This window comes from Natator depressus, chromosome 11 (genome assembly GCF_965152275.1).
Source record: "Natator depressus isolate rNatDep1 chromosome 11, rNatDep2.hap1, whole genome shotgun sequence".
Classification (NCBI taxonomy): Eukaryota; Metazoa; Chordata; order Testudines; family Cheloniidae; genus Natator; species Natator depressus.
Genome location: NC_134244.1, coordinates 76726717 through 76754140, shown reverse-complemented (window position 1 = coordinate 76754140; position 27424 = coordinate 76726717). Strand labels below are relative to the sequence as shown.

The following is a 27424-nucleotide window of genomic DNA, read 5'->3' as shown; positions in this document are numbered from 1 at the left end:
TATGTCCCCAGCTGGAAAAAAAGTGCAAGGAGAAGCAGGCACACCTGTGCCATTAGGAAGACTCCTGGTCTGTAAGTTATTTTATATTTTTATTTACAATATTTGACCTAATTAGTAGAGAGCTGAGCTGGGTCTTTACTTACACACCGTAAACATTCAGATTTTACACTAAAAAAAAAAAAAATAGAAAACACAATATTGTGTGCTAAGTTGGCCAACTATTTTGTTTTAAAATCAAAAGAACACAATGTGTAATTATTCAACAGTTGTGTTACCATTGTTGTGTTGCTTATTGTTCCATTGTATACCGAAGTGCGTTTTCCTTGTGAGAACACCACATTTTGCTCTCCACGGGGTTTAAAGCGTAGCTTTACCGACCGGTTTGGTTTCCGAGACCCTGGGGCATTTCTCTGAGTGAGTGCTGCTCGGGATGTCCAGCTGAGATCACAAGGGAAAGGAACCAAGCACATCGTTTCTAGTGTTATCGTTTATATGGATGCAGTAATTAAAATTAACGGGTCTCCTCAGGAAGCGTTTCTAGTGGGCGGCAGCGCCCATGGCAGTTACACAGGTGGGCCTCGGGGAAAGAGGTTTGGGAACCCCAGGGTCAGGGCATGATCTCCGTCTCAGCGAGCGCTGGCGTCTCCTCCAGCTTGAAGTGCAGACACCTGCTCGAGGTCACCCGGGTAGGCCCCACCCCACAGCAACCTGCCCTGCACGGCACAGCCTTGTGACACAAGGGAGCCGGGAAGAGGGGTCCCTTCAAGCCAGGCCCCAGCCGTACAGCATGTTTGACTATAAGCCAGCCAGTGCCCACACACTCACTGCCCCTGCCAAGGCTCAGACAGAGGGGGACCCTAACAGAACCCCATCCCACGTCCCTCCAGCCAGGATCTCCTCTTCGCCGTGCAAGGACCTGGGCTGCAGCTTGCCAGCAAGGCTGCTGCCGGGGTGCAGGCGTGCAAAGCGCCCCAGGGCCCAGATGGGGAAGACGTTGCGGTAGGAGGTGTAGCTGATTGCACAGGACTTGTTGAACACTCCAGAGATGTTCTCCTGCGAGAGGAGAGAGACAGAAAGAGGCAGGATTGGCAGGGTGCTCACGAGCAAGGGGAAGTCCCACAAGCCCTTTGCACTCTCACAGGTCTGTTGCAGGTACTGTGCCAAGCAGCCATGTTATGACTGATGCACCCATGTTTCCCACATGTCCCGGCACACGGATACACTCCCTGCCCTCCTGCTCACTCCTGCTGAGGCAGGACTCACCGCACACACCCAGGGCCAGGCTCCCCACCCACTCCGGTGGCCCCTAGGGGCCAGACACTGGCCAGCAGTGCCTAGGTGGGGACTGCCCTGCCTGGCACAGAGCCAGCGTTAACAGGCTCTTGCAGCCTCCAGCATGTGGCGTGGTCGTGGCACGGATGGAGCGTGCTGCTGGATGGGATTGCGGCCAGCCCCATGTACTAAAACAGTCCTTGGGCTGCTCTAACGTGTGCTGGGGCCGGCCCCAGAATCAGGCAGTCAGACCTCCCCACCTCCCAGAGCTTCCCTGCAGCCCTTTGCCCATCCACTCCCATCCCCTTAGCACACGGTGCCCGCATCTCCCCGTACACCTCCAGCCACTGAACAACAGGGGTCAGCAAATGAGCCGCGCCCTGCCCTGTTCCTGGTTCCAGCTGGATCCAGGGCTCCGCTAGTCGAGGGCACGGGGCCCTGGGAAGGGTCAGGTAGAGTCACACAAAGCCACGCGGCCTGAGCGAAGGGGGAATACCCCAGAGATATATAGAAGAAGCCTCGTCCTGCCCACAGTCCTTGCACCCAGGGTTCCCTGCGGTATGGTGAGCCACTGGGATGCAAAACGGATCCACATCCAGGGATTTTACAGGCTACTTCCATGTGCACAAAGCAGCAAACCCCACAATGGCCCCAGCTCCACATAACGCGGAGGGCGAGTGCTGGCAGGGGAAGACAGGGCACACAGGGTTGGCTTGGGGCGCTCTTTAGTTTGCCAGCATGAACAGCGGGGAGATGACAGGCAGCTGGCAAAGCGGAGCCCAGGGGCAGCGTGGTAGGGAGAGGAGGGAGGTCAGCCAGAGACCCTGCCTCATCTGGGACACTCCCACTGCCGAGGGCATCTGCTCCCACAGCATTTCGCTGCTTTGCAGCCTTGGGCTGCTTTGGGCTCTGCATGGTGCCTGGATCCCCAAGCAACCACGACAGCAAAAGCCCCCTCACCTCATGGCCTCAGCCCGAAGCCTGCACTGATCAGAAGCAGGGCCCACCCAGAGTGTATCCCGGCACCCCCACCTCTCTGTGAGATCTACAGCTCATTACTGCAGCTAGGGATGGACCGACATGCTCTGAACAGCTCCTGCTGGTTCAACATGCTGCAGCTCCCTGCTCTGCCCCACAGGTCACCCCAGTACCTGCTCCCCTCTCACAGAGTCCAGGGCAAGGGCTCCAGCTGCTGTTTAAACCTTCTCCACCAGGGAGATCGTCCCTTCTCCTGAGACCCATGACTTCTCCTGACAACTGCATTCCACCAGCTCACCCAGACAGGGAGGCTTTTCAATACATGAGACAGTTCTCCCTGGAGCTGGACCTGGACTGTGGAACTCACTGCCACATGACAGAAGAGACCACAGGCCGGAACGAAATGCAAAGCTCAGCGATTCCACGGAGCCATCCTCAACCAGCGATTCCCCCTCACTGACAGCTCCCAGCAAAACCCTTTGAGTCGTCAGCCTGCTTCTCCCACAGCTGGGAGGGACGAGAGGGAGAAGGCTGGCTGGCTGAAATGCCTGCAGTGATAGGGGCTGGACACATTAGAGAGAGCAAAGAGGAGCTGCATACCTGAGGCCAGTCACCATTGGGCAGCTGCTTGTCAATCAAAGCCTTGATCCCCTTCTCCAGCACCCCAACATCTGGGTATCTGCAAAGCAAAGGGGCTGAGGTCAGTGGGGCTGACTCCGAATAGCATGCTAGCCCCCGACCCCTAGCGCACGCAGCCACAGCCGGAGCTGTCCACTCTCCCTCCCCGGCACCGCAGCGGGAACAGGAAAGCTCTTCTCCTCTCCCCACTAGCCCCCAGCACTCACACTATGGCCACACACCCCCCACCTCTGTGTCATTCACAGGCCGGCAGGGTGGGCACCAAAGGCCCCAGACAACCAAGCAGGTGAGGAAGCACCAGGCATTAAAGCCAGGCCTGCGACAGCAGCCACATCCGGCCGTGCCAAGGCTGGGGTGGCAGCTCTGGGCTGCGCTGCTGCCTGGCAGAGCCCGGACGCTCGCTGTGGGGAAGCCGGTGGCGTGACGACGGCACCAAGAGCCAGCCCGTGGATCGGAGCGGTCACTGGCTAACCCCTCTTGGCACGGGCGCCTCCCGATCGCTGGGGCGTGTGTTCTGGGCTACCCAGGCCAGGACACCGCAGAGCACAGCAGGGGGCAGGCATGGCGCGAATGAAGGCTTCCACGCCAGCGCCCCGGTGCCAAGCTCCTTGGCAGGGCCGTGCTCTGTGAATGCGGGTGAAGAGGGCGATGTTCTGCCGTGAGAAGCGGCGTCGGTGCTCCTACCTGACGGCCATGAGCCCCAGCAGGGCCCAGCAGGTGTTGTGGATCTGGGAGGTGGGGCTCTGCACGTATCTGCGCTGCTCGCAGGACTCAAAGTCCTCTCCCCAGCCACCGTCCTCCATCTGCTTGGAGACCAGGAACTGGCAGGCCTGGCTCACCTCCCTGCATGCGGCTCTGAAGGGACAAGGCAGAGCAGTGGGAGTCACTGGGGGCAAAGGGCCTAAGCCAGGGCGGCCTCGTGGGGCTTTGGGGGAAGGGGCTGGTGGAGCAGGCAGGGGCAGGAGACAGTGTGAAGCTGGGCCAGTCAGGCTCTAGCAGGAGCCTGGGGCTCCGAGATAAGCCCTGGCCCCGGGGGTGGGAGCAGCAGCCTAGGGCCAGGCGAGCTCCTCTGGCGAGTGCACAAGCTGGCTCTGAACACCAGAGCCCCCAGCTGCGTGCGGCCAACAAGCTGGAGCAAGGGGACCACGGGCTGGGGACAAGGCCCCAAGGGCTGTGACTGTCAGTGAGTGGAGGACGGGAGGGCTACAGGACAGGACAGAGGAGCCCGGCAGGGAAGGCTGCTCTGGGTTTGAACAAGCTCCTCTCCCAGCAGAGTGATGCAGCACCTCCCGTGCTCCAGGGATGGCGCCAGCCCCTCCAGGCCATGCCCTTCAGGCCCCGGGCAGCCAGGGAGCCACGCTCAGAGCCGTGCCGGATTCCCACACTCACCCGTTCTCGTAGGTGTGCTGCAGACAGGCCAAGGCCTCCAGTCCGAACCAGGTGCCGTAGGTAAAGCACACGCCCCAGCTCCTGACGGGAGGAGAGCGCCGGCGTCAGGCAGCGCAGAACACTCTGCGGCTCTAAACACCACCGGCCCCCCGCACCACAGATGGGCATGGGAAGTCCCCCCCTCTCAGTACAGTCCCTCCCCGCCACAGACCATGGGGAGGACCCTGTCGCCTCCGGCTGTCCCCTCAGGCTACACTGAGCCTTTACTAGAGCTGTCGCACACACACGGGCCAGGAGTCACATCCCATCCCACGTCGCTGCATGTCTGGCTCGTCTCTAGTCCGCAAGCTAAGGGGGCTAGTCACTCACTGTACAGCACCCAGCGCCACAGACTCCGGTCTGCAGCGGCACCCTAGACACAACCATAACAGGCCGGACTGCTGTGGGCTCCCTGAGCCAGCCCCCCACACCCCGTCCCCCAGACCCTGGCACACCCAGAGGGAAAGGGGAGAGAGGGTTGCCCAAGAGTGCAGACACCAGCCCCTCTCCCCTCACCCCAGCCGCCTCCTGCCCCGAGCAGCAGGGAGTTTGCTGCACGAGAGGTGCCCGTGGCCACTCACCCTTCCCACGAGCCGTCAGCTCTCTGCAGCCTGCAGCAGTACTCCAGGCCCTTGCGCAGCGTCTCTCTAGACAGGAGGAGAGGGGGTTCCTTAGTGTGCATCGTCTGTCCTCCTGCCTGCCCGACCCAGGGGCTCCTTGGGAGCTCACATCCCCTCTGAGAAGTGGGGGCCTGGCCCCTATTAAAAGGATCACCCGAGGGCCTTAAGCTGCAAGCGGGACTGAGCTTCCACAGCCCCTGGGGGCTCAGATGGAGACAGGACCTCCACCCCGGGACGTTTGCTAGTGGCCTCCCAGCTGGTCTGCAGATGAAACACATCCTGGCCTCACACAGGAAGCAGATGTACTCAGGTGGGCTGTTCTGAAAGGGTAGCTAGGAAAGGAGGGTGCCCCCCACTACCCCAGGGCAGGGCTGTCCCAGGGGCGTGCACCCAACCAGCGGCACCCGCTGGGACAGCAGCTGCCATGTTCGGTTACCGGGTTCGTTCCCGGAGCTGTGTGCGGCAGGGTCTGCCCTGCGGGTCAGAGCATACAGGCGGAGCCCGCGCCAGGTTCATCCCAGCAGGCCCCACTTACTGACCTCTCCAGGGTGCAAGCTTTGAACTGACACTTCGGTGCTCCCTCTCCCTGTTACCTGACCTCCTGGGCCCGGTGCTCAGGGAAGGCCTCGTGGAAGTGCTTCAGTGCCTGCACGACGGCCGACGTGCACTCCACATAGCAGTAGTCTATCATGATATCACCTGCCAGACAGGAGAAGCAGCAGTGAGCATCCCCATCATACAGGGACTCGTGGCCAGCAAGCAGCTCGAGGACAATGCCAGGCGCTGACAGGGGCCCTGCCTCCCCGGTGCACTCCCATCCAAGGAGCTGTGCAGAGGGGCTGTCTCTGGGGATGGGCACTGGCTGTGTGACTGGGCCGAGACCCCCCGAGCCTGCCTTGGGCAGCACTCCCAGCAGACCTGGCCCTGCCTCCCCTCGCGGTGCGAGCAACAGTAGCTGGAGAGAGGCACATCGCGCCTACCCTTACCGAACACCTCCGAGGGGTTCAGGAGCTCCAGCAGCCGGCCCCCCCTCTTGGTTTCGTACGTCGCGAAGCCTCCATCAGGATTCCTCATGCTCAACAACTGCCCGGACATGGAAAGGAAGAGATTGACAATCCAAACCAGCCTTGTTCACTCCCTGCTAAAAATCAACCCCCTCCCCACGACCCCCACAATCCCTCTCCAGAACCCTAGATCCCAAGGCCAGAAGGGCTGGCCTGACCTTCATAGCACAGGCCAGAGACCAGCCCCAAAGTAAGTCTTTTCCAATGACAGCAGACCCTCTAAAAAACAGCCAATCTTGATTTTAAAATGGCCAGTGATGGCGAATTGACCACAACCCTTGAGTTGTTCCAAATTTTAAATACCCTCTCTTTCCAGTCTCAATTTGTCTGGCTTCAGCTTCCAGCCATTGGATCATGATAGACCTTTCTGTGCTAGACCGAACAGCCCATTATTAAATATTTGTTTCCCATGTAGGTACTTCTAGACTGGACTCAAGTCACCCCTTAACCTTCACGTTGTTAAACTAAACAGTGATAGACTCAAGGAGGTCAATCTATGGGACAGGTCTTCTAATCCTTTAATAATTCTCGTGGCTCTTCTCTGACCCCCCCAGTTTATCATAGTCCAAGAAGGATTTTGGACACCAGAACTGGGCACGGGATTCCAGCAATGGTCACACCGGTGCCAAATACAGAGATAAAATAACCTCCCTCCTCCTACTTGAGATTCCCCTGCTTATGGATCCCAGGATCCCATTAGCTCTCTTGGCACTGGGAACTCCTGTTCAACTGATTCTTCAGCAGGCCCCCCAAATCTTTTTCAGAGTCCCTGCCTCCCAGGATACAGTCCCCCATCCTGTAAGTATGGCCTGTACTCTTTGTTCCTAGATGTATACATTTACATTGAGCCATATTAAAATGCAGTTTGCTTCCATCCAGCTTACCAAGTGATCCATATCGCTCTGAATCAGTGACCTGTTCTCTTCATTATTCACCACTCCCCCAATCTATGTGTTATCTGCAAATTTTATCAGTGATGATTTTATGTCCTCTGCCAGGTCACTTATAAAATTTAGGGCTATCAAGCGATTAAAAAAAAAATTAATCATGATTAAATTGCATGATTAAAAAAGTTAATCGTGTTTAATCGTGCAATTAATTGTGCTGTTATACAATAATAGAATAGAATTTATTTAAATATTTTTGATGTTTTCTACATTTTCAAATATGTTGATTTCAAGTACAACACAGAATACAAAGTGTACTGTGTTCACTTTATATTTTTTTATTACAAATATTTGCACTGTAAAAAACGAGAGTATTTTTCAATTCACCTTATACAAGCACTGTAGTGCACTCTCTTTATCATGAAAGTGCAACTTACAAATGTAGAATTATGTACAAAAAAATTGCTTTCAAAAATAAAAATGTAAAACTTTAGAGCCTACAAGTCCACTCAGTCCTATTTCTTGTTCAGCCAATCGCTCTGACAAACAAGTTTGGTTACAATTTGCAAGAGATAATGTTGCCCGTTTCTTATTTACGTCATCTGAAAGAAAGAACAGGCATTTGCATGGCACTGTTGTAGCTGGCATTGCAAGATATTTACATGCCAGATGCACTAAAGATACGTATGTCCCTTTATGCTTCAACCACCATTCCAGAGCATGTGTCTATTCTTTCGACTCATCGGGATGGTTTGTCCCTGTAACCTCAACAGGGATTCCTTGAAATACAGCCAGCTCTCCTGGACTCCCTTCCCCTTCATGTTAGTCCCCCAGGGGATCCTGGCCATCTGTTCCCTGAGGGAGTCGGCATTGATGCCGATCCCCTGTTTACAATTACATTTGGAAACCCATCAGTTAGCCAGTTTTTAATCCATTTAATGTTTACCATGTTAATTTTGTATCGTTCTAGTTTTTTCACCAAATTTTGTGTGGTACCACATCAAACATCTTACAAAAGTCTAAGTCTTACATCAACACTATTACCTTTATCAACCAAACTGGACAGGATCTATTTTCCATAAATAATTTTTGATTATTCTAATTTTATTCTCAATGGTGACTGGCATTAATTATATTACCCTCCTTTAATTTTTTATTAATGGAGTTCCTTAGCCGCTCCATTATCTTGCCAGGGACTGATGTCACACTGACCGGCCTATAATTAACTCAAATATTTTATTTACCCTTTTCAAATACTGGCACAACATTAGTTTTCTTTCAGTCTTTTGGAATGTCCTCAATGTTCCAAGGCTTATTGAAAAATCAACATTTACAGTCCAGTGAGCTTCTCAGCCAGCTCTTTTAAAACTCTTGGATTCAAGTTATCTGGACCTGCTGATTTTAAAATGTCTAACTTTAGTTGCTGCTGTAACACCCTCCAGAGATACTAGTGGAATGTAAAGATCATCATCATATGATAATGACAACACCATCTGGCTTTTCCCCAAATACAGATAAAAAATATTTATTGAACACTTCTGCTTTGTTTTGCATTATTACTGATCATTCTATCATTTTCATCTAGTAATGGACCAATACCATTGTCAGGATTCTTTTGTTCTTAATATCTTAAAAAACTCCTTCTTATTGTCCTTAACTCTGCAGGCCATAGATTTCTTCTTGTGCCTCTTTGTTTCCCACATCCATTTTCTACAATTCTTAGCATCAGGTTTCAACTTCCCTTTTCTTTCATTTGTTATATATTGTTTTCTTATTTTTATAGGTGCCCTCACTTCCCCTCTTATCCAGGTGTTTCGTTATCCACTACCGCCTTCTTCCTTGATTGTGGGATTGTAGCTTTTGGACATCGAATTGTTCTTAAACGATTCCCAGTTATCATCCACATTTTCTCTGATTAAATTCTTCCTCCCAGCTGATTTGGGTCATAATTGTTTAGCTTTGTGAGATTGGTCCTTTTAAAGTAACAAGTATATATGCCTCTGGTCTGCACTTTATTCTGTTTGCACATTACTCATGTGATCAAGTTATGATCACTTGTACCTAAGCTACCATTAATATTTAGTTGTGTGATCAGTTTCTCTTTATCTGTCAAGACGAGGTCCAACATAGAATTCTTGCGTGTCTTTTTGAGTTAGGAAACGGTCAATGAGATTTTGAAATCCCAAGGATGTTTTGGTACTGGCTGCATGAGCCCTCCAGTGCGTGTCACTCTGACTGAAGTTCCCCACGATCACACAGCTTTTCCCCCTACACACTGTAGATAGGTGCGTAAGGGTCCGGTCATCCTGGCCCCTCGTGTGATTTGGGGTCTGTAGCAAACACCAACTTGTGCTCTGTCTGTCAGAACATTGATCTATTAGCATTCGAGATCATTGGCTTCTGAGTTATCGGTGACTCAGGACAGGTGATGCCATTTTTTATGCAGATGCCACTTCCCCTCCCCTTCTGCCCACTGGATCCTTGCTAAATAGGCCGTATTTAACATTACGATTAACGTTAACGATTTTAACATTCCAGTCGTGAGACTCGTCCCAGCCGGTTTCAGTAATGCCAGCTAGATCACATTTATGCTCATAGATGAGCAATTCCCATTCCTCTTGTTTGCCACCCGGGCCCTGAGCATTGGTGCATAGGCAATTCAAGAATTTTTTTCTCTTCATGTTCTTTGGCTCCTTGATTTTATTCTCAACATCTCAATTTTGTGCTAAATGAGGCCTCATTTCTTCCCTCTTTTTTCGTTTCCCTTTTGCTAGGAGCTGCCCAGAGCCAGAGGCACTTTTATCCTCCCCACGGAATAGCCGCCTGGTCTCCAAGGCCCTGGAGCCAGCTCGGGACGCTCGCGTCTGCTCCCCAAGACCTGGGCGAATGAGCTCCCTGCCCAGGGTGTCTGTGCTGTGAGCAGCCTGCCCGCCCGGGGAAAGGCGCTGCGCTGTCACTCCACGCACCCCTGCAGGGACTGAGAACAGCTCTGCGCTCTCTCCCGCACCCAGGGCAACCTGGTCGTGGCCTGTCAGGCTGCATGCGCTGCTCCTCTCTCAGGACTCGGGAGCGACACCCGTTGGCAGCGAGAGGCCCTGCACTAACAGCCCTGCCGGGGCTCCTCCTGGGGTTCATGCCAGCCAGGCCCAGCTCACATCCAGATGTGATCCCAGGCTCAAACCCAGCAGGTCGTATGTCCAGCCACAGGACGCCGGAGGCCACAGGGGGAGAAGATCCCTCACCCAGAAGCCATTTTGTTTTAAGCTGTTCCGAGAGACGTGGCGCTGACTCGGAGGGTCTCCCTCCCCACTGGGTCTCCGCCACCTCTTACCACATTCACAGCATCAAAGAGGCGCCCCGTGGGGACGTGCTCTGCTATGAAGGGACACGTCTCCTGCAGCAGCATCACCGACTTCAGCCCCTCCGCAGTGCAGTCAGCCACGATCCAGCCGCAGTCACGGGTGCTGAAGGGGAATCCGCCCTGGGGAGTCAGGCACCAGCACTCAGCCCCAGGAGCACGGAGAGCGAGGGCAACTCCCCCGCCACGCTCTGCCCTGCCCTGCCCAAGGGAAGGTGGAGCCCCCTCATGCAACCCCACATTACAGCTCCGCTTGTGCACACGAACTGGGGAGAGAACGCTCACAACCATCCCCCCCGACCGAGTCCAGCAGGAGGCTGGGGAATCCCTCCTTAACAGCGAGGTGGCACCAGGAGTTACTGCAATAGCTTTCACGCTGGAGGCTGGGACCAAACCTAGGTCTGGGCCCCAAGCAGAGTGCCAGCGACAGGTGAAGTCCAGCCCATGCCATGGACAGGCGTCCTCACAGACAGTCACAGTCACTGAGCAGCTGGGCCCAACGGGAGCCCCTGGGGCAGGTGAGGCCCAGAGCTGGCACAGCGGGGGCTGCCGCGGAGGAGTCTGGGGGCAGGAGCTCGTGCTGTGTCTGGCTGCCCTTTGCCTGTTATATGGGACCCTCATAATTTCCCAGGTGAGGCAGCCTCCCTCACCAAAAAATACCGCACTGGAGAAAACAACGCTGCCCAGCCCCAGCCACAAACAGGCCTTAGTGGGATTGTGCCGCATCTCCTTCCACGGCAACTGGCCTGGCGGCCACCCCTGCACCCACACCCTATCGGCCTCGGCTTACAGAGCCCCTCCGCTGCGATGTGATGTGTATCGGCCAAGCCCCGCCCGCATATACGGACACCAGGCCACCTGCTGTTCTGCTTCATATGCCACGGGCACCGCCAGGTAAACGCCAGCTCGTGCCCTTCTTCCAAGCAGGCAGAGCGTGTGCGCGGTGGCCCAGCCTGTCTAACTGCCAGCCCCTCGGCACCTGGGATCACAGTCACAGCCGCAGACTCCTCCGGGCACCAGAGAGTCGCTCTGCGGCCAGAGCCTCCCTCTGATGCTATCACAGGATAGCTCCGCTTTGAGTCTAACAGAGCTAGGGGCAGCCGGACACATGAGGAACGAACATGGAACGACAGGGGAGAATCATCCCAGGGAAATCCAGGCCTGTGGCAAGCTGTACCTTGCTCATCTGGCGATAGTATTTCTGGTAGTCGGGCGGGTTATCCGGAATCTGCAGGAGATACAAGGAGCACCAGTGAGGAGGAACGGCAGGAGGTCCCGTACGCCCCACCGCAAAGGGCAGGGGTCCCACAGCTATGGCGATGGCCATGGGATCAAGGCCAGCCGCGCCCACAGAGTACTCCTGTCTGCGCTGCCACAGTCTGATCGCCAGAGGCCAGGCTGGGATTGGTGCTTGTCCGTGCCACGTCTTCCTGGATCGGCCCAGGGCCAAGGCTGGCCCTAGACTCTAGCGCTGGGGTGGGGGGATGAGCAGAAGGGACTTCCACTGCTGACCTATTGCAGTATGCCCCGGTGCTGCCCTGGCACAGCTGTGTCAGCACACATGGCACCTGGAGCTCTCCCCCCAGCCCGGCCGCAGAGGGCCCTGTGCGTCCACTCGTTTTCAGTGCTTCACCCCCCAGAGCCCTGAGAGGGCCCCATGGCTCAGTCCGCACCAAGCTTCCCATGAAGCTGCCCTGCCACGCGGGGCCCAGCACCAGGGACAGGGCAGCCTGAGAGCCGTCGGCTGCGGGGGTCTGACCCCGGGCCAGGCAGCCCTGCTTAGAACAGGCCTGGACGATGCAGTGGTGAGAACACCAGCGGAGGTTCACTAGCGCCTGGGGAGCAGCCCCGGGAAACGGGACCAGCGCAGGGACGTCACAGGAAGCTCAGGGCCAGCCAGGCCCGTGTGCCAGCTGTGTCCAAGAGCAGGCGGGTCTCCCTCCCTGAGAGGGACGAAGCACACTACCGTGCCCTGCAGCACTTCCCGCCCTGGCTCCAGGGCTGGGTGGGGAACAGCTCACTGCGAGAACTCTCACTGGAGCTGCAGGGGGACAGAAGCAGGGCTCTGGAAACGGGACCTAGAGAGAACCCGGCTGGGTCAGCCCCTACAGAAAAGCCCCATGGAATGTAAGAAGGAGGAAACCTACAGATCCAGCGACATTCGACAGGGGCGCACAGAAAGGACTCTGCAAACTAGTGCATTTGACAGACAACAAAAGCCCCTGAGCTGCGCAAGCTTGTGGGACACACAGCATTCGCCTCCCTGCCACGCTGCTTTAAAATGCCCCGGGACTCTGACCCCCAGCCCCAAATGGAGTTAAGCATCTCAATACCTTTGAGACTCTGGGCCTCTCTCCCTACCGTGGTCTGGTACCAAACCCCTTCCCTCCATATCTCCTAGGACGGCCAGTGGCGCTGGGTGCTGAAAGCCAGCTAACGAAACTGTAAACCCTGTGTGTTCAAACGCAAGGCGAAAAAACACAATTCCCGCTCCCTCCACAGGGGGGCAGCACAGCTCCGGAATTCTCGAGAACTGCAACGTAAGGCTAGCTTCATTCCAACAGCACCAGCGCACGTTTCACAGTGAAACCTGGGGGAGCTGCACCACCCCCCGGCCCCTAGCTCCCGCGCCTACAGCGCACGGAGGGGATGAGCCGCATGGCTGGACGCCGGGAAGCTGTGCAGCAGCTCCGTGCACGGGAGGACACTGCAGCCTTACCGAAGTCTGACTCCCCACATCTGCGACCCCAACTCAGTGCTCACCTGGGTGATTTTGAGGAACTCATGGGCCTGCCTCAGACAAGAAGCGAATGCCGGGTCATTCTGAGCGCCAGCCTAGACAAGCAGGCAGACACACAAAATAAAGAGACGTCACTGCTCAGTTCTGTGATCAGCTTAGTTCTTCGGGAAAAACAAATGAGAAGAGATCTCCTGGAATCTGTGCCCGGCACAATCACTCCCTGGTAAGAGTCAAACACAGCACTCTGGCCAGCCAGGGACTCCGGGGCACCAGAGTTTCACCCAGCAGATCTGCACTAGGGTGGCTCATCTCGCACTGGCTGGTACAGGCGAGGAACAGGAACTCTCAGGCTCTGAGCGACTGGCAGAGCAGCAATGCAGTGCCCAACGCTGGAGCTACGCCAAGCAACACACCTCCATCGCGCGCTCGGAGCGGTCAAACCCCAGTCTCTATATTCCAACACCGCTGCTGGCTCCGAGCCGCGCTGGGCCCTGGGCGGGTTTTACACAGCTGGTGCGATGTGGCCCATCTTCGTACCAGTGCCCCAAAGAGAACACACTGCGCGTGCAGGGAAGAGGTAACAGGAACTCCCCTTGATCCCTGCCCATATGCACGTCAAGGCCTACCCACCAGTGCCGTGGGGCCACGTGCCTGCACCTGACGGGGGCTAGGACAGTATTTGCAGGGGCCATCGCTGGCAGCATGCCACATGCCTATGGAACAGCTATAGTGGCTTCTCCCTGCAGCTGGCCAAGTGCAGGTTCCCAAGCGGCGAGACAGTGCTGCTCATCTCTGGGTGTTTACTACCGGGACACGCGCAGAGCCCCACGACATTCTAGCCTTCCTCCGATGACGCCTCGCACCCAGCGTTCAAAGGCCAGTCCGCCTGCAAACCTGCACACACCTGCCTTTGTACGCAGGTGCGTCCACCCGACGCTACGGGGCACTAGCTGTTCCGCACCCCTGGCGTGCATTCGGAGCTCTTTGGGATCGCAAGCCTGCAGGTCTCTCGCTAACAGCTGCGCTCTGGCTGCGCCACCGGTTACCGCAGGGGTGGCCAACCAGAGCCTGAGAAGGAGCCAGAATTTACCAATGTACATTGCCAAGGAGCCCCAGCAATATGTCAGCAGCCCCCATCAGCTCCACCCCCCACACTCCCAGCACCTCCCACCCACCAGCAGCCCCGCTGATCAGCGCCTTCCCCTCCCTCCCGATCAGCTGTTTCGTGGCATGCAGGAGGCTCTGGGAGGGAAGGGGAAGGAGCGAGGGCACGGCAGGCTCAGGGGAGGGGGCAGGAAGGGGTGGAATGGGGGCAGGGTCTGGAGCAGAGCCAGGGGTTGAGCAGTGAGCAACCCCCAGCATGTTGGAAAGCTGGTGCTGGGCCCCGGAGTCGGTGCCTGTACAAGGAGCCACATATTAACTTCTGAAGAGCCACATATGGCTCCGGAGCCCCAGGTTGGCCACCCCTGGGTTACCGGCTCAGTGCAGGGAGCTCAGGGTGACATTCTCTGGCCTATGCTATGCAGGGGCTCAGACTCGATGATCGTAACAGTTCCGTCTGGTCTTGACACCGGAGGCTGTAGAAACCTCTCTCTAGTGTTACTGTTGAGTGTAAACTGTAGGAGCTGGGCCCCCAAGAGCCATGGCACTGAGGAAAGTGCAGGATGGTGCCTGTCTGAGACCCACATCCCTTGTGGGGCGGCCAGCAGGCTGGCACAACAGCAAACATTACCTCCAGGAAGGCTTGGACGGCAAACGCTGTGTCCCAGAGCTGGGATCCGTTGGTGCCCTGGAACAGAAGAGCGTGCACTGAGAAGCAATTTTTCCATCCGCCCCAGGCTTCCCACCCACCCCTACAGGACACGCTGCACAAGTGCTGCCACGCTGCCTGCAGGCTGCCATCACGCTGTACCCATGGGCCCCGCAGACAGAGGAGGCTATAGGGCACACTGGCTGGGTACCGCCACGCTGCACCAATGGGCCTCGTGCACAGGGAGGGCTGCAGCCTAAGGGAACCCACTGGGGCAGAAACGGGCAGCAGGAGCAGGGTTATGGGGTTTTTTGGTTTGGGGGATGGGAGTTAGAATTTCCCTCCAAAGCTATTTTAGGGTCTGATCCTGCAAGCCCAGTGGACCCAGTGCAGGATGGCTCCAGGCACCTCACCCAATCCAGTGCTGGTGTATACAGCACCCTAGGCTGCACGCTGCATCCCACACACAGCGACTGGAAAAGAGAGAGAGCCCCCAGCAGCAGGGAGAGCGCGAGCCATCGGCACGGGCACGGGGGAGAGGGTCTCCGAGCCGAGATGTGAAGCGAGGCAGAGCCAGGAAGGCTGGCCCAGAGGGAAGGAGCTGCAGGGAACATGGCTCTCGCATGGTAGAGGAGGCCGGAGGGAAGGGGAGAGAAGCTGCAGCAAGCCAACAGAGGGGTTCAGAATGAGGTCAGTTTGGCCATGGATCCCAAACCCAGAGGGGAGCGCGAGGAGGGGACTGGGATGGGCCGACGGGGCTCCAGGCACATGGGGGGCTTGGGCAGCAGCCTGTGGGTCCTGCTGGGTTCTGCGGGGCTGGGCCGTGGGGCAGCCCAAGAGAGGGCAGGTGCGGTAGTCAAGCCCAGAGGAGCTGAAGGCTGGGAGGTGGTCTCGATGGAGCACTGCACTGCTAGACCACCTGCATGGCGGATCTGTGAGTGCTCTGTCAGCCGGGACCAGGCCACGACACCAGGAAGAGTCCTTGTTTGCACAGACAGACAGCAGTGCGAGTGGCTGGCTGGGGGCAAGGGGAGCTGTGGGGCAGGGTAGAAAGGAGGTGGCAGAGCTGCGTCTGGGGGATGCGCCACTGTCCCAGGAGAAGCAGATTTGCCTGGGAGACACTGAGCTGCAGGAGGTGGGACAGAGAAGCAGGCCTGCGTGGCCAGGGCGTGGGGGAGCAGCACGCAGCCCCTTTCCTTGCTGGACACTCAGCAGAGGCCAAGCAGCCGTTAGTGCTCTGTTCCAGCCCCCAGCACAGGCAGGAGTGGGGCTGCCCGCTAACGTGGGGGCCAGAACCGCACAAGCAGAGACAGGACAGGACAGGGCTCCTCCCCTAGGCTCCACCTCAACAGCAATAAATGTGTGGCAGGGGCGGAAAGCCAGAGCAAAGGGGCTGGGCACGGGATGACGGGTGCCGAACAACCCCCAGAGGTGCAGGGGAAGCAGCTGCCTGAGAGCAAGGAAACACATACTGCTCCCGACACCTATCCCTTCTACCCTCAGCCAGGAGGAGGAGCAGGGATGGGAGAGGCGGCTGCCACGAGCCACACAGCTGGACCGGGGCTGGTCCTGCGACTATCAACAGCCTGGCAGGAAAGGGAGACATTGCAGGGGTGGCAGATCCCCTGAGGCAGAGCAGCCTGGCGAGACCCCCTCTGCAGTACACGCTCGGTCCCCGGATGAGGGATCCCTGCCCAGCCCTGCGAGCCGTCTCAGCAGCAGCGAGAGCGCGCCCAGCGTCCCTGCGTTCGCTGCCAGGGCCACAGCGCCGTACCTGCATCTTCAGGCCGTCGAGTCCCAGCCTGCATGGAGAGAGAGCACATCATTGCAGCAGCCTGGGGAGCGCGGTGCTGTCCCCAACCTCCCACAACCACCCGGCGTCTGACAACACTGCTGCCGGGGCATGGAGTACTCGGCTTCAGTGACAGTCTTTCAGCGGATTCCCCAGGGGCCCTGGCCGGCCCCTTCCCAGCCCTCTGGCCCCCACCTGACTGGGAGAACTGGAGCGAGTGGGACTTGCTAATGACAAGCCAGCGTCTGGAGCTGGCTGCTGATCAGTGCGGGACCCCCCTGTTCGCATGCTGCCTGCAGAGAGCTCCCTGCTCCTGGGGCCTAGGCAGCGGGGTAGCCCTGGGAGCAGAGTGGGGTCCCCCACGGCAGGGCTGGGCAGCGGGTTCCCTGCTAGGGCCTGGGGACTCCTGCGCAGGACAGCGGGGCTCTCTCTAGCAGAGCCCTGCACGGTCTTCGGGGCTGGGGAGGTGCATGGCCCTGGCCTTACCAGAGGTAATCAGGAATCCTGGAGACATGCTCCTGGAAGGCTGGAGAGCTCTCCCCCTCCACGTACCAGCGAACCAGCATGTTAATGGTCTTGGAAATCTGCCGAGAGAGAAGGCGTCACTCCCCTGCAGAGCACAGCCGACCTGACCTTGTGGCCAGCCACAGGAGCAAACCCCAGGCTGGGGGCTGTCTGCAGGTGAGCGAGCACGTCTACATGGGGCTCTGGCCACAGAATGGACCCCTTGGCACCCCCACGTCTGTTCCCCATCACAGTGCAGGAGATCACTCTCCAGCCAGGGCCTTCCACCAGCTGACTCCACACCCCGCAGCTGTTCCCAGAAGACTCCGCAGAGGGGGACAGCTGGCATGCCCTCCCTCCACTGCCACTGGACAATGAACAGGCGGCTGCTCACGCCCCTAGTCATCTACTGGGAACTCTCCTGTGTGCAGCGCCCAGCACCACAGGCCCGGAGCCAGCCTGGATTGCTGCTTGCTATGGTTCCATGCCAGGGCATCTGTGCAGAGCCGGGGAGTCCCAGGCCGGTCTCTCCCACGCCTGGGCAGGAATCGGAGCCAGCTCCGTTTAGTCGTTGGGAGCGGTAACGAGCAGCCTACCGGGCCAATGCTGATGGCCTTGGTGAATCTGTCATCAGCCTTGATGTGGTCGTACAGCTCCGCGATGGCTCGCTGCCTCAGCCGAGCACTGTGGTGGGCTTCGTATACGTTCAGGATAGCTGAGACGGGAACGAGAGAGACACAATAAGGAAACTCTTACCAGCTGCATGGTCCCAGCTCCTGTGCAAGCAGGGCCTGGCCCCGAGCCCCAGAGAGCTCACCCCACCCCTTCCCTGGCTGGCCAAGGCTCTGGGGGGAGCAGGGCACAAGCCCCAGAACACTCCACACCTGGACTAAACCCTGGGCGTCTCACTGCTGCTCAGCCCGATACAGGGCCAGAGGGAAGGGGGAAGCTGCTGAATGGGGGACAGAGCCTGAGGAATTAAGATTCACTCAGTGCCCCAGCACACAGGCCGCACGGGACTCAGAGCCTCGGCGCTGTTCTGCGAGCCCTGATTTGGCACCAGTGGCACCAGACACTCAGGATGGCCCTGGGTTCAGCCTCCTCCAGCGGCAATCAGCACAGAGCCCTGCGCCTCTTCCACCTGCTGGGCCCAGGCGGCTGCTGCTGGCTCGTGGCCGACGCAAGCAGGCCAGGGCAGCACGCAGACTGCTCTCACGCCCACTGGGCAGGGCAGTAACTGTGGCGCTATGCTGAAGCCAGGCGGACACTGCTTTGTCAGGCACATGCATTCCCTCCCGGCTTAGTAATTTACTGCCTTGCCAGCTTCTGCCCCTGGCCCCTCTGAGATCCCACTGGCAGGGCAAGGCTGACAGGAAGCTTGGGGGCTGCACTGGGGTCGGATGCAAGGCTACGGGGCAGCTCTCAACTCCGTCAGTGACCCATGGCTGTGGGGACAGAAAACAACCTGCACATCCGCTATCCCTCGCCCTGCCCTGGCCAGGCCCAGCCAGTGCCCCACTCACCATTGGCGAGCGTGAGAAGCCAGCTGTGCGGGGTGTAGAGATCGCAGGCTGCCACGTTATTCCTCTGGGCCGGCCAGTCAATGCTGGAGTAGTCCTGGACGTACAGCTCCTGGCGGGGAGCAGGCAGGAGATTAGCCAGCCGGTCACTAGCGCGCCATGGGAGCAGACCCATGAGACGGCTGCAATTGTCTGCACGGCAGCATTAGCAGCCAGGGGGAGTTCAGCATGGAGTGCGCAGGGCAGCACCAGGGAAGGAGGACAGCGCTGCCTGGCCCGCTCTGCGGGCTCCACACCGGCCACCAGGAAAGGTCCCATGTGGGAGCTGCTGCCAGCGCCCTTCGCTAAAGAGACTTAACAAGAGCAGAAAGCACCTTCAGATGTGGGGGGCCTCCAGGGCCCACATAGCCCAGAACAGGGGGAGCATGCTGGAGCATGCTCAGGCAGTAGGGAGGGCTAACACTTCAACTTAATTCTGGCTGGAGGCCTGTGTGCAGGACTCCACCCCCCTCCAATTCACAGCAGGTCTCCCACAGCCCCGTGGGCAGGAAGACGACGGCCCCCTAAGGCGTAACTCCCCTTCAGGCCTAGGGGTGTCAGGTGCCCAGCCTGAGACACCAAGTCTGATTTGCAGAGGGCAGGGCTCAGCTCTGTCAAATCAGACCCCTCCCGGGGGGCCAATATGGCCTCCCAAAATATCACTCTTCCCTTTGGAAAGTGCAGGCCTTAGGCATTGTGAACCAGTGTGTGGCAAGTACCGTGCCACGGCATTCACAGGGAAAGTCTGCTCCCTGCACAACCCCAGACACTCTGCCCTTGGCTTTCCTTCCTACCTTGTCCTCCCAGCTCTCTCCTTCCTTCCCCAAAGCCCACCCCAATTCCTGCCCCATAGGGCTCCCTCCACCCCTCCCCTCCCATCAGCCAAGGTTATCAGCAATGGAAGAGCATTAATGCGGTGCCTTACACTGGCTATTTGAGGAGAGCACTCCCGGCCCCCCCTGACTGTCCTGGCCACTGATTATCAGAAATAAGACTGGCAGGTGACTGGATCACAGGGCAGAAGAACCTTCACAGGCAGAAGATACCAGGTACCGAAGGGCAGAGAAAGGCAGAACAAGAACCAGTGGCTGAAGCTGAAGCCATAAGGCCCGAACAGTGAACAACGAGGATGATCAACCACCGGAATGAGCTGCCAAGGGAACTGGCAGACTCTCCATCTCCCGACTGGCTGCTTTTCTGGATGGCACGCTGTACTGAAGCCAGACATCGCTGGGCTCAGACTGGAGTAACCGGGTGACGTTCTCTGGCCTGTATTATACAGGAGCCTGACGAGATGATCTACCAGTCCCTTAACGTGATGATTCGGCCTCCAGGCTGTCATGCAGACAGCAGGGCATCGGTCCCATGCAGCTCCTGTTTGGAAGGTTACTACCACACGTATGATGGCAGAGCCTTTCCGTCCGCTAACGAGAGCTGGGATGCTGCACAGAAGTAACACACCAGTGGCCACATACTGACATCAAGGGGCCCAACCCAGCATGGGCCAGTCGTACCTCAGCCCTAAGCTAAAAGGAAAGCATGGAAGGGCCACGTGGCTCAGTCAAGCAACAACCCCCTGAAGGAGCAGAAATGCAGCCCACACGACGCCAACAGACAGAAGCATCAGCTGTGACAGGGAAGGCGTAAGGAGGCTCAGAGGGAACCGGAATGGCCAGCAACAAATAGGAACTTCTGTAAGTCTCGGAGAACCAGAAGCTGGCGAGAGCCGCTGGCCCCGCTAGAGCGGCAGGGAGTGAGCGGAACAATCAGAGAGGACGAGACGCTGAGTGGCAGGGCTGCCAAAGTCTTCGCCACAGAGAACGAGGGGAGATTCCCACCCCAGAGCTCCTCTTTGGTAACAGAGATGAGGCAGCAGGAGGAACGGAGGTGTCAGACACGGGGCTGCTGGGACATGGCGCAGGGCCATCGTGGTTAGTGCCCAGGCAGAGGGGAAGACCCAGAAGCTCTGGTGGGATGGGGGAACAAGGGACCGACGTGGGGATCACATCACAACACAACGAGCCCACAGGGATCTCCAACAAAGCACCACCAGGTGCTGCAGGGCCTGCGATTCAGGTCCAGTGAGGCGATTCGGGTCCTTGCGACTAGACACAGCTGGGCCACGGCAGGAAGGGTCTCCAGGCCACCGCTACCCAGGGTGGGTGCTCAGGGAGTTCGTTTACCTGTCTGAGGCTCTGGACAAGCTCATCCTCCCCGGCAGTCAGGCGCATGGCGTAGCAGTAGCTCATCGGCAGGTACACCTGGCGGCAGTGACACCAGAGCGTGGAGGGGTGGGCTGGCATCCAGCTCGGGAGCAGCCTGTCACACCACAGAGGGACGCTGTCGGCAGGGTGCGGGTTGGGGAGTGGAGGGTCGCAGGGACACGGGCACAGCTAAGGACAGGGCTGTGGGGCAGTCAGAGGGGTAATGTGCCCAGGAGACACTCGGGGGCCAGGACAGCTGCTGCCTCAGCGTCAGAGCAGCCCTACAGGACAATGCGCAGACCCCAGGCGATCACTGCTCCATGCTCCTGGGGTGCGGCGGAGCTGGAGGAGAAGCCGGAGCCCTCGTTTGGAGCCAGGAGACTGTCTCCTCCAGCCCAAGGAGAGCGCTCCAGGCTCTCCCAGCAACGCAGCGAGGCTGTTATCCTGGGCGAGGCCTCTGCCAACAGACTGCATCTGATTCACTGCACTCCCAGTTCCAGGACGGGGACAGCCATGGCATGCCAAATGGGGAGGAACCATGTCAGGACCCAGCACAGGCTCAGCCCCAGGAGGAAGGGATTTGAGGCAAGCACAACGTGTGGGTCTGGAGGCTGGCAGAGAGGGCAGGAAGGCTGGAGCTCGAGCTTGGATGGGGGAGGGAAGGTCATCAACAGAACATCCCTCCTGCATCAGCCCACGCCCCAGCGTATCCCCTCTGCTCCAGGTCCTGGCAGGAATGGTGCCTGGTTTCTGTGCCTGAAGCCTGCTGGCCCAGGCTGAGCAGGAGAATGGGGGACTGGTGCAGGCCGGAGACTGCTCTCAGGGTCCCTGGTGTTCAGTGTTGGGCTCTCTGCTAGGTGCTGCTGTGAGGGGACGGGGCTGCAGCTTGGGACTGAAAATCAATACACTCTGCAGATACAGAATAGCACCTACCACAGCTCAGGGAGCAGCGTGTTCATTCCCTCCCAGCTGTAAACATTCAAGACGGCCAGCCAAAACTTCCCCCAGGACGGGATTCCCACAGCACCACCTGGAGAGACACAGACACAGATCTGGGCTCTGATGGCAGCTACAGGGCCTGGGGACACGGACCTTACCATGTGACAGGGCATGAACAGAGGCTCCTGAATCCTGGTTTGGTCGTGCGGCAGGCCAGGGGCCCTGGACAGTTGCAGGCACACAAAGGGCACTGCACACCGACAGACAGCCATTCAGAAACGACATGTGGGAAAGGCACGTTTTCTGTGCAAGGTGCAGCTGGTGAGAGCACTGAGCATCGTGTCATGGAGCCACCTAGTGAAGCTAAGCCACGTGAGGGGTGCTGGAGATGGCGATTTAACCCACAACCGACTGCTGAGAGATGGACCGGATATTTGCAGAGATGGACGTGCCTCCCAAACGGAAGTGTTTGCAACCGGTGAAGGAGCTGAGGTTTCACCATCACCCCAGAAGGTAAGCACTGTAGGAGAAGCTAGGGGCGGCAGGGCAGAAACTAATGTGCGAACCGCACACGCTGCCATGCAGCCGAGGACAAGCCATTGCAAAGGCTCACGCCACTCTGGGAACATGTCCCCTCACCTACCACTCACCCCTTCGAAGCTGGGCAAGTCCTTCTCAACAGTCCCAGCCCTATGACTGCTGGGGTGAGAGGACAGGATGTCAGAGAGCTCCAGCCACGTGCTGACCTTTGCTGTGGAGGTTGATCCGAGCCCTCACGAGGTCAGGGTCATCTGGCCCAACTCCCAGGATCCTCAGGGACACGTAGTTGAGTGCTGTGCCAAACACTGTCGATTTGTCTTCCACGTGCCTGCCACATACAGAGAGCGGGGAAGTCAGACGTGGCTGAGCGCTTGTGCCATCAACCGAGACTGGTTTTACTGGGGCAAACCTAAGCAGGGGATTAAAGCTAACTGGGCAAACTAACCACTCTGGGCCATGCTGCTGGGAAAAGGGAAGGAAATGTTCCCGGTCCCTCACGCTAGAGGTCTCCCCGTGGTGAAGAAGGGCTCTGGTCACGCCACATGCTGGCCTCCACGGCACTGCAGCACCAGCAGTCTCGCACTCAGCAGAGCTCCGAGCCATTTCCCACACGTAAGGGAGCACCAGGCCAAGCTCGGGATGCTGCGGCGGGGGCAGGAGCTTCAGAAGCACTCAGCCATGGCCTAGCCTGTCCCCGCTGAAGCCATGGGCAAGCGCTCTCGTCAAGCCAAGGGGGAGCAGAGCGACACCAACGCCACGTACTTTGAAACCCCCACCGTTGCGTTGCTGGAAATGCTGATGAAGTGGGGCTTGATTTGATAATGAAATCAGAGTGTTTTTCTCCCAGGGGCCAACTTGAGGGCTGGTGGGATTTCAGTGATTTTGTTTAATCGGTTGAAGGTGAGACACACTGAAAATGAGCCAGTTTTGAACATTCTCCCTCATTTCCTAATGCTCCTCCGGGTCCCTCTCTCCTTCGCTGGAATAGGGAAACCTGCCTAGACAGTGGCGGAGAGCTGGCGGTGCAAGCGTCCGTTTCTACCATGATTTCTTTCCCTTTCACCAAGGCCTCTGATCACAGACCCTCCTCCTAGAGACGGGAAAGACATTCTTCTCCAGTGAAGCCAAGACAGAATGCACGTAACAAGGGCTACAGCCACAATGCCTCTGCAGGCCGGCCCCTGACACCACCCCAGCAAAGTTCCCGGCAGTCCATCCCTGCCTGCTGGAAGGCTCCCCTCGCCCTTGTTTCTGTGTCCTCCTTCCCTGAGTGTATTTAATGACCCAGCCAGCCCACCCCACTAACACACCTTGAGCCACTACAGCTGCTCTGCACCCCCCCAGGAATGCCATGACCCAGGGCGGGCTAGTGACGGGCAGCACAAAGCAGGTGGAGCAGGACCTAATGCCTGGCAATAATGTCTCAGATATAAGGCTGTATTAGAGTAGATTAACAACACGCGAGGCAGACATCTCAGGAATGGAACCGGCTTTTGTGCTTGCGAGGGGCTTCTGAGATTTCTATACCATTTTCACTGGCTGTTTAGTACAGGGACAGACAGATAGGAACCATTCCTCTGGTCAACCGGGTCTGGAACACACAACCCGCCCATTGCAGCAAGAAAAAGAAGAAAGGAGCTTCTCTGCTACTCACAAGCCCCAGCCTCCATCAGGGAGCTGCACCGAGCGCAGGTAACGCACCATCTCCCTCCTGTACCCTTCTGGCAGTGGGATCTTGGCAACGTGGCAAGTGATCAGGAAACCTGTTGGACAAAACAGTCCGCCCTTTAGGACAAACTACCCCCCGATTTCAGCCACTGGCACACTCTAGTTGGCTCAGAGAAGCATTCAGAGCAGCAGCCGTGTTAGTCTGTGTTCGCAAAAAGAAAAGGAGTACTTGTGACACCTTAGAGACTAACCAATTTATTTGAGCATAAGCTTTCGTGAGCTACAGCTCACTTCATCGGATGCATAAAGTGGAAAAGCTTATGCTCAAATAAATTGGTTAGTCTCTAAGGTGCCACAAGTCCTCCTTTTCTATTTTCAGAGAAGCATGTGTCCTCTTCATGGTCAGCACAGGACACAAGAAATCACTGTAGCTAGGAGTCCCAAGTAAGCACTGCACTTATAGCTAACAGGGAGCAGCTGCAGCCCAAGGCTAAATGACTCCAAGGTCATCGTCTGCTGGAACCCAAAAGTGTCATCAGGGCCATTCAGACAGCATGCACATCAGCCTGTAACAACCACATGACCTTCCCTAGCAACCCCGGTTTCAGCCCCGACGGTGGAACAGGCTGTTGGGGTCAGAACTGCACCAAAGGACCCCCCACAACACACACACACACTTTCAGCAAAACCAGACAGGGGATTTAACTGGCTAGGTAGTTCTTGGTGCTTCACAACAGACGCCAGCTCATTATTAAAGACACGTTCATTGGGGATTAACTGTAGTGCAATGCAGCCGGGGCATTTCCTAGGTCACTGGCTGGGGAAACAATTGACCACTAAAGGTTTAGTGCCCAGTGCGCTGGGGAATAACAAGACGCTGCCCTGCCTGGGCCTGCGACAGCGTCTGAGCCTGAATCATCCCCCAGACAGCTAAGCAAAGAGCCCCGGACCCCACAGACCCTGGCAACGCTGCCAGACCCTGCTTGGCACCCGCTATCCCAACCCTAGGCAGGTAACTCTGTAGGGAAGTGCTGACGCTCAGAGCACACGGCGCAGCCCTTTCATCCACCGTACCTGGCAGCAGGAAGAGGGGCCCCCCATAGTCACCGGCCCAGTGCCCATCCTCCGCCTGCAGGCCAGAGTAAAACTTCATCCCATTCAGCGCTGCTTCCTGAGCTGTGCAGGCCTGGGGCAAGGCCTTGAAGAACTTACTCTGCAAAGAAAGGAAGAGGAGCGGGGAGAGACACAAATTAAAAGAGCAATGCTCCAGCTCGTGCACAAGGAATGGTCAGCGGCCAAGACACCAGCAGGCTCCCAGCACCGCACTAGCTCGTGCAGGAAGGGCAGGGGAGGAATCATGTGCCCTATGTTAGGGAATATGGCAGCACCGCAGGCCCATGGGTAATCCGGGTACGTGTACCTCCCCCATGGCCTGCACTGCACTGGCCTTTCACACAATGCTTAGTAGCAACGCCAGCAACCAGACACCAAATCCAGCACCAAGCAACTGTGCGGCACCCGCGTAGGGATGAAGAGGGCATGGGAGGGGAGCAGAGGAGGAGCATGGATACAAGTAGGGTGCTTGCTGCCTTGAAGCACCTTCTGAGTCATTCAGTGCATTATCCGCAGAGAGGACCAGGCCTGCCTAGCCCAGCATGGGTCAGCAGGCAGGGACAGAGCAGGGCAAACAGTCTCCCCCCATATTTTCATGGGCCAGATTCCAGGGCTCCAGGCATGGAGGAGCCAGGGGATTCTGGTCCCAGGTGTGTACGATGCCCTCTTGCAGGGGGCTGTGACACCTCCCCTCTTCCCCAGTAACCAATACAACCAGGTTGGCATGGGGTTGCGCATACTGCCCCTGATGCCGGCATTACCTGTGCCTGCCCTGTAGAATTATCAAGCACATGAGTCCAAGACAGTCACTGAAAAGAAGCCTTGCTTCAGAGACAACAGCTCAGCATTTGGGGGCAGGAGACAATGGCAGAAATAGGGGAATTACGGCCAGCCACAAGAGCATAGGGTTCAGGTGGGTGCCCCCTTCCCAGCCTGGGCAAGTGCTGCGCTGCGCGTGAAGATCAGCCACCCACCGTGTCCAAGCCGAGGCTGTGAGCCTCCAGCCCGCTCTGCTCTCGCTCACATTCCTCGCCAGCCTCCAGATAGCGCCATCTCTGCCGCCCCTCTTCATTGCTCAGTCGCCAGCGGGCGAGGTCACTGGCAGGTTCTGTTTTATACGGGCCGCCCCTTCTCCGCAAACACCTGGAGAGACCACAGGGGACCAGAAAAACCCCAGGCGCATCACCAAGCGCTGCTGGCTCTGAGCATCAGGCGGCCAGTGCCCTGGGCCGCGCAGTAGACAGGAGAAGCCAGAGAGCTCTGCACTGGGCCACGCGCTGGCTGCCATCACTCAGATTTTGCAAAACAAGAATGAAGGGGCAAGCACCTGACAGGCCCTCAACCGGGCCCGTACAGGGGGCCACTTCTGACAGCGCTCCCCCTTCCTGGCACCTTCCCGCCCCACGCTGCCCTCCTGTCCTCGCAGCAAGTTCATGGGGAGCCTCCCATCGGCCCATGGGGACCGGTCACTGCAAAGGGGTGGCCGCTCTCTCACCTCCCGCCGTGCTGGGAGGGGTGTGGCAGCTCATGGCTTTAAAATGTCTCGAACTCCTCGGAGCCCCGGCCCCGCCCGCACTGCATGGGGGGGGGGCTGCACTGCATGGACCAGTGACTGCGGGCACCGCGCTGTACAGCGTGACACCCAGCCGTACAGCGCCGAGCACAGGGCTCGGCCCGACTGCCCGCTCCGGGAGCCGCCGGAACAGAAACAGGCTACAACTGGGCTGCAGCAACAGCACCGGCCAGGGACACACAGAGAGGCGCTCTCGCAGAGAAACGCGCCCCCCCCCCGCCGCGCACACTCACGTCTCGCGCCCCATCTCGCGGCCGCCCCGCAGCCTCTGGCGGCCCAGGCCCCCGGCGCGCGGCTCCCCGGCTCGGCAGACGTGGGCCCACGCGGCGCCGGCCAATCGCGGCGGGCCCCGCCCCCGCCCCGAGCCGCGACCGGCCGGGCCCGCAGCGCCAGCCCCGCCCCCCGGCCCCGGCCCCGCCCCCGCAGCCCCAGCCCCGCCCCCAGCCCGCCAGCCTCGCCCCCGCCCCCCAGACCGCGCTCGGCCCCACGAGCCGGCCCCCAGGAGGCGCCCGCGCCGGCAGCCACGCCCCTAGGGCCCCCCCCCCTCCCGGACACTGCTACCCGCCCCCGGAGACCCCCCCCCGAACACAGGGTCAGACCCCCCCCGGACACTGCTACCCGCCCCCGCAAACCCCCCCCCGAACACAGGGTCAGACCCCCCCCGGACACTGCTACCCGCCCCCGGAGACCCCCCCCCGAACACAGGGTCAGACCCCCCCCGAACACTGCTACCTGCCCCCGGAGACCCCCCCCCCCCCGAACACAGGGTCAGACCCCCCCCGGACACTGCTACCCG

At 58.3% G+C, this 27424-nt stretch overlaps 1 protein-coding gene across 1 annotated transcript; it reads right to left on the bottom strand.

Annotated features, from left to right (window-relative positions):
- Nucleotides 1-110: 110 nt before the first annotated feature.
- On the bottom strand, nucleotides 111-26945 carry LSS (lanosterol synthase). Its single transcript, XM_074968212.1, has 22 exons — nucleotides 26862-26945; nucleotides 26030-26198; nucleotides 25017-25155; nucleotides 23929-24037; nucleotides 22481-22602; nucleotides 21729-21825; nucleotides 20775-20910; nucleotides 18556-18664; nucleotides 17629-17747; nucleotides 17015-17112; nucleotides 16511-16538; nucleotides 14719-14775; nucleotides 13010-13081; nucleotides 11424-11474; nucleotides 10220-10369; nucleotides 5924-6020; nucleotides 5531-5636; nucleotides 4899-4964; nucleotides 4279-4359; nucleotides 3574-3744; nucleotides 2851-2929; nucleotides 111-1053 (listed from the first exon to the last, which is right to left on the bottom strand). Exons 1-22 carry the CDS (start codon nucleotides 26873-26875, stop codon nucleotides 841-843), a joined length of 2283 nt encoding a protein of 760 aa, XP_074824313.1. The 5' UTR covers nucleotides 26876-26945; the 3' UTR covers nucleotides 111-840.
- Between the last annotated feature and the right edge of the window lie 479 nt (nucleotides 26946-27424).

Excerpts from the sequence above, each read along its gene's own strand:
- LSS (XM_074968212.1), bottom strand. Across the intron at positions 20,911-21,728 it reads ACGCTGCTCCCTGAGCTGTG|GCTGCTCCCGAGCTGGATGC; the intron begins GTAGGTGCTATT and ends GTGGTGTGACAG. Across the intron at positions 17,748-18,555 it reads GCTTCTCACGCTCGCCAATG|CTATCCTGAACGTATACGAA; the intron begins GTGAGTGGGGCA and ends TTCCCGTCTCAG.